This window comes from Oxyura jamaicensis, chromosome 3 (assembly GCF_011077185.1).
Source record: "Oxyura jamaicensis isolate SHBP4307 breed ruddy duck chromosome 3, BPBGC_Ojam_1.0, whole genome shotgun sequence".
Taxonomy (NCBI): domain Eukaryota; kingdom Metazoa; phylum Chordata; class Aves; order Anseriformes; family Anatidae; genus Oxyura; species Oxyura jamaicensis.
This window is the reverse complement of record NC_048895.1, coordinates 61,399,854-61,406,559: the sequence shown is the minus strand read 5'-3', so window position 1 is coordinate 61,406,559 and position 6,706 is coordinate 61,399,854. Positions and strand designations below refer to the sequence as shown.

Sequence of the window (6,706 nt, the reverse complement as noted above, 5' to 3'; positions counted from 1 at the left end):
ATTAGCAGAGTAGACCAGGGGTTACTTTCATACCCTAGGCTAAGAACATGTCCTTATAGTCAAACAAATTTTCTGTTCCCATAATCATATTTTTAAAAGAAATATCTTATTCAACTCTTCACAACCTGTTTATAGCCAGCATTAAAAGTTCTATCAGTAGCTAAAAATGCAATAGGAGTCTTGGGGAGGTGGGGAGGGATAATTCCACATTAATCAGTGGGTCAAGTCATAGACATATTTAATCAAGAGCATTCACCTCCAAAATAGTATTTAACTAGGGATAAAGCTAGTGCAGCAGTTAATGGATGCCAGGGTTGCTCAATTCCATCTTCAGACTAAATCAGTTAGTTAAAACAGCTATTTTGGAAAAAGACGTTTGCCAGCTTCTCATCTGACCTTTAAAGAGACGCCCTCATAAAATTTGCTTGGATCTTCAAGACTATAAATCATCACAGCTCCACTGATTTTCAGGGCACCTACTGCTTCAGGAAGAAGGGACACTTCCATTTACAGCTGACTTTCTTTTCCTCTTCTTCTACTTCTTTGCCCCAAGGTAAATTTGCATTGCTCTTTTGCACTCCCTTTCCCTTAACAGGTCATTATGGGCCTTTGAAATCTTTGTACTGAGAACACTTCCTAAAGCCAGTCTATTCTCAGTTAGGCTAATTCACACATTTAAAACTCTGAATATAGCACAAGGCAAATTACTCACCATCAATTAAAAGTAAGTATCATAGAGAATTAAGGGCTAAAAACCATCATCACAAAGATATTTAATGGCTTATTCCAAGGGGTTGTTTCACTGGTAACAATGGTGTCAGGATTGTTGTGTTTTGTTGTAGTTTGTTGTTGTTTTGTTCTTCCCAAGGTCATAGTTCAAACTTTATTTCAAAAGTCCTATGTGGTTCACTATGCCACCTTCGCTGTTCCCAGAAGCCTTATCACTAACTTTTTTTTAAGTGACAAAATAAACAATTCTACAGTAAGATCTCCACTTATTGCAGAACAGTGAGGCCATCAGTCACATGTATGGGGGAGAAATGATAGTAAGGTGGGGAATAATAAGGGGAGTAATAAATATAAGAGAGCAATTATCTTGGAAGAGAAACAGGACTCTTGCAACACTAGCTGCCAACTCCGAGAGAAAAGCAACCCTTCATCTTGCCTCCAGATTTTAAGGAGGCTCACTTTGACACACAAGGAAAATATGCACACAAAGGGAATCAACATGCCTTCTTTCTTAAACACTGTGTTTGCAGTGCATCAAGCACATGATTTTGTATGTACACATATTCCACTCAGTAGTGATTAGTTTGCCAGAATGCTATTGAAAGATCTGTGAAAAAGATTTTTTAAGAACTAAAGCAATAAAGACAAACCTGTATTGTCCTGTCATACAGAGAACAACAACAACAAAAACTCTCATCTGACCATTTCATTTAGTTGATTCCTAGTACACTTCAAATCCTGCTGTTTTCCAAATACACCTGATTAAACCCAAACCTGACCTCCAATACTTAGGACAAATACTATGTCATTTACAAAAGACAAGTAAAATTTAGTAAATGCATTATGAACTTACTTTTTCTTTAGCACTCTTTGATCAATTAGTCCCTCTTCATTTTCAGTTGAGGACAAATACAGTTTCTGCTCCACAGGACTAAAAGTACTTAATATCTGCCTTTCAGTGTCCCTGAAATAAAAAGTAAATAAATAAAAATAAGTCAGTTGAGATTAGTGCAGCTTATGGAAGGAGAAAAAAAAAAGAAAAAAAAAATCAAGGTTTTAAAATACCAGTGGCAGAAACAGAAAAGGAAAAAAGTAACACTGAAAAAGCAGTTTACATGGTGCTGATACTGTCTCTGAATCAAACTCAGTTCAATTACCCAACAACACTTACAAGGAAAACTATAAAAAATATTGTCCAGCAGTATTCCAATTCCTACACAATAAGAAGACTGGGAATAACTAAACACCACAACATGCTGGTGTGCACGGGGCATAAATTACAGAATATTGCACAGCAGTTTCTATTCAGCGAGAACTTTGAACGTCCCCCACTCCCTTCTCCCTTCCCCCGGGGCTAAACCCATCTATAACCTTTGAGTCAGTTTTAAATTACTCTGACCATTCTACCAGATCCCTAAACACTACCTGGTCTCCTGATTATTTGCTCTAACTCCAGTTAGTCACTTGCACCAAAAACTCCAGATATCCACTTTGCTACATGCCAGAAATCCCTACACACAACCACTGCTCTCTAATTTCACCTTTGCATCCATCTCCCTCCCCCTTCTCCCCTTCCTGTTCTTTCTTCTCCTTTTGCTTTCAGAAGTCATCAGCAGCAGTTTTGCCCTGTTGGACAGGAGCTACTATTATGCTGTCAAGAATGCATAGCAATCATCAACTGGTTTTTGACTTACAGATGAGACATAGATGAATTTGGTGACTTTGCTAGCCAAATGCTGGAGGCTCCATTCTTCCCTGGATTTTTATTTATTTATCCCCTATAATCAATTAGGCTTTGCCCAATCATAGCTAAAGCTACAGGGGACCAGGGAACATGATTACAAGTATTCTTTAACATCAGCACATTCTGTACAACAGTATGTCAATCAACAGCATAGATTCAGTCCACTCTACCAAGAGACTCTCAGGCTATCCTCCAGCCGCTAACTGAACCACTTCTCAGAAAGCAGCATAACAAAACTCTTAGTGAAGGCACCAAGGTGATATCATCACAAGTTTCACTACTTCAAGCACTACCGCCGGACCCTTTCTGAGACTTGCTAGATCTTGGCTTAGGGAAAAAGTAAACATGCATTAAAGAACTAGATCTTCCATGAGTTATGACACATGGAACTCTTTGGGGATGACATAGGTTCTTTCTGTACTTTACCTCTTCAGAAGCTCTGAACTCCAAAGATGGAGTTCAGAGACTCCAAAGACTCCCTATAAACCGTTCCAGCCTCAGCTATACTCACACATGAAATGCTATTACTGCAAGCGGCATTACTGTTTGGCAGGTTTATGTGGGGAGTTTTTCTATTCATGAATCAGTACAGCTGAAAAAAAAAATGTTAGGTAGAGCTATCTAGTTAAAACCAGAAAAATCCAGTACTTTCCATATGCGGCTCCTAGCTACAATCAAACTTGGAAGTGGAAAGCACCTTAACAATTACTTGGTAAAGTCTATGCACATACGCTCATAGCATGTGACAAACCAAAATGCTATTTCCATGTCCTAATCTAAACTGCTGGAGACACAAGTCATGCTCAGTGTTCCTTCAGAAGTCAATTTAAGTCCAAACAATAAATAAAAGTTTTGTTCCTAGCAGAGAGAGGTGAGCTAAACTCACTGAGTTAGCTAAGCTGCAGACAACAGGAAGAAGTGGGCAGGCAGGAGTGTACCATCAGGCACTGGGGAAGCAATCACATGAGAAATGTGACAGGGAAATAAAGCTTACAGCTCTTGGAAGCTCCACAGCAGTTTTACTGACCCACAAGACAGCTGCTCTCTCCCCTGCCCCTTGTGCTGAGCACTGCGTCCTCTGTCCCAGCACTCACAGGGGAAGTTAACTCTGGGAGCTAGCTTGACTGAGAAACACCACTGCAGGACAGACAAGATGGTTTGTTTTCACCTGGACTCTGGCACCACAGGGGAAGGGTTAGGAACATGCAACTGTGGAATCTCAGGCTGTGCCCTCACAATATTGCAAAAGAACACTCTGTGAGACATCAAGGTCTAATCTGTAGGACTTCAAGCACACAGGGAACATCTGAGAAGCAGTCTAGCCAAACACCCTGGTGAACTCAAGGATGAAATCTTAATATTCAAAACTGTTTTCAAACTACCTTAAGCATAAGAACATGTCTTCTGTAATCCCCTGCTGTAAAGCCTAAGTACCTCCTGTACTTCAGATGAGGTACAGGGACTACATGCAGTAGTCTTCATAGCAGATACCTGTTCTACCTCCAGAGAAGGAGCTTCCTATGAATCAAGTGAAGCAGGAACCTTGTGCAAGGAACCAAGCCTATGATAAATATATATTCAGAGACATCAGTTTCTTAGTTCAACTTAGTTCAAAATATGGGAAGGGAACGTGCCCTCATAAGAGCATTTTGCGCCATTGTAAATATTTCTCTATTTTCAGGACTCTTGGGATTGGAAGAGATGACAGGACTTGGGATATCCCTCTTCAGCCAAGACATAAAGAAGAAAAAATAAAAATAAAAAGAGTAAATCCAACCCCTTCCCTCCCTGCTCTCCCCCTCCCCTTTCTCTCCCCTCCCCCCCCCCCAAGGAAAAAACAAAACAAAACAAAGCAAGCTATTCAGCCAAGAGCTGGAAAATGCTCAGGGAAAATAATCTCTGTGGAGTTTGTTTCCTAAAAGTCTTTCTAGCTCTTTTTTGAGTAGCACACACTGGTATTATTAAGTGCTTACACCTGGATCAGATTCAGTTTCCTTTGAGAGCTCAGACTTAAATACATCTATGACACAAACATTACCTCTAGCTAAGTTGTGATTTTACTCTAAAGCTTACAAACATTTAAAAGTAAAGGCCTCTAAAGTTTTATACTGTAAATATAGATGATTTCAGCTAAAGTAATGGAAGCTTGATGATGCTTCATGCAAATTAAAACTTGGTCCTAGAACTGGAAATGACAGCAGTTTAAAATAATGGTGGTAATCAGGAATGTTGATGCTCCTTTTAAAAACTCCAAGATAACTTATTTTACATTTAACATGTTGTCAGAGATCATTCAGAGTATAAGAAATAGGTGCATCTTATAGCTGTAAAGCTAGTAAATGTCAGTTTTAAAAGATTATGAGAAGAATACAGCTTTAGTCTGACATATTTCATGTGATATTATGTACAGACTCACCCACTGATTGCTGGAAGCACTGGAGAAGCTGCTTCACGGTAATATGTAAGGGGTTCTGGCCCATTTTTTTGTCGCTGGTATTTATTAATGAGGTTCATTAGCACTGCCTGGTGCCCAATCTTCTTCACCAGCTGCTGCACCATGCGATCGTTAAGAGCCAGAAGAGCTGCTCCACTTATTTCTTCTTCTGCAGAGTGAAGGGGATAGGAGGATAGCATTTATGGGGGTTACAATTTAGAGTTGCAGTAACATCATTTATGCCTAAAAACACGATGATGGAAGATAGGTGAAAGGCTTTATGTTGCTGCTGTGTTTCTTTGAATGCTAAAAAAAAAAAGTTTTAGCTACTGTGCTTTCCAGTGCCAGAAATTATGGTCACTGGCACCCTTCAGTAAAAAAATCACCATGAAATACACAGAATCAAGTGAACTATTTCAGCGCATAAATCAGGCCTTGCTTTGACTATAGCAGACTTATTTTGTTAATTAAGGAAAACAAGCTTTGTAAGAGTACATAGCAAACATCTTCATATAACAATTCCTCATGCACTCTTGCAGAGTGTTTATATACTCAGACATAACACATTTGGATGCTACAGTTGAATTGTTTCAGAAGAAATAATTATTATATTCAGAAGAAATACAGCATAAAATAGGCCCTGTTAAGCCTGTTACACAGCCAGATTTGCTTCTGGAAGGTGCACCTATTTATATACAGGCTTAATCTCACCCCCAGCATTCCTCGGAGACTTCATGATAAACCTGAACACTTATTTTGATTTATCAGTTGCATGTCAGTCCTCTCCCTAATAGATTCCTAGTTAGCATAAACATAGATACATATACACATTCCCAAAACAAGGTAGGCAATACCAATTTAAAACATATAAAAGACAAACAAACAAGAATGCTTACCACGAAATTTAGGAACTAGTTCTCCTAAATTCCTCTGTCTGAGCCAGTTGCAGACTTGATCAACCGACCAACTTTCCATTTTCAGGTGTCACAGTGCTAAATTTCACTGTGAAGCAAAAAGAGGATTATTTTTACACTGAACTCTGAGCTAAACTCCAACTGTAAGTAGAAAAAAAAATCCACCCTGCAAATACTGTTATATTTACATGTTCTTAATAAAGTGTGAGAATAATCCAACTAATGCCTGTTGCAAGTGGCAGTTTTCTTGGATCCCTCTTTCTTCACCTCCTCTCCTCTTCCTGCCTTCCCTCTGCTCTCAGAGGCAGCCTCATCCCTTATAAAACACGACCTGCTCCAGCACCATTAACACCCCGCTTTCCACACAGAAAAAACGGTGTGAAATTCACCACCACTACCACCCTCATCGGGAAATGGTTGACATTTTACAGAGAAAAAATAAATAAATACATCGGCTAAGAGTCTGTCACATATATGTTGGTAGCACATCAGGCACGTTAACCCCCTCTGCACCACCGATATACCCAAAGCAAATACTTAACCCCAGTTACCGGCAATTAGGGGCAACACTGCTGGGAAGCTGGGAACACAGGGAAGGGGAGGGGAAGGGAGGAGGCTACTCCCCTGGCATTTGCTGGTGGCACCCATCAGGCCCCAGCCCCCCGGGCCACCACAGGGCGGCACAGGAGGCGGGGGGATTGTCCCCGCCTGGCTGGGGGTGCTGCTCAGTGTGTGCACCCACCACCTACCAATGCTCCTTCCACAGGGAATTGCTGGGGACTATGCTCATCCTATTATGCCAACTGCTTGGCAGCAGAAAACTCTCTGAGACTGCTTTTCTCATGGACATAATTTAGCTCTGCTACATAAAGGAGCACTTGATGC

The 6,706-nt window shown here is 40.4% G+C and overlaps 1 protein-coding gene across 2 annotated transcripts in view; it reads right to left on the bottom strand.

The window, feature by feature from the left end:
• Positions 1 to 6,472, bottom strand: part of SAMD3 (sterile alpha motif domain containing 3) — a 31,072-nt gene extending 24,600 nt beyond the window's left edge. Inside the window, exons 1-4 of one of the 2 annotated variants that reach the window (XM_035323222.1) lie at positions 6,364 to 6,472; positions 5,804 to 5,909; positions 4,890 to 5,076; positions 1,583 to 1,693 (exon numbers count right to left, since the gene is read on the bottom strand). In XM_035323222.1, coding sequence (XP_035179113.1) covers positions 1,583 to 1,693; positions 4,890 to 5,076; positions 5,804 to 5,882 — 377 coding nt within the window. In that variant the 5' untranslated portion in view covers positions 5,883 to 5,909; positions 6,364 to 6,472. Of the gene's footprint in view, positions 1 to 1,582; positions 1,694 to 4,889; positions 5,077 to 5,803; positions 5,910 to 6,009; positions 6,319 to 6,363 lie in introns of those variants that run through there. The other variant, XM_035323220.1, reaches the window with a different exon arrangement.
• Positions 6,473 to 6,706: the final 234 nt, after the last annotated feature.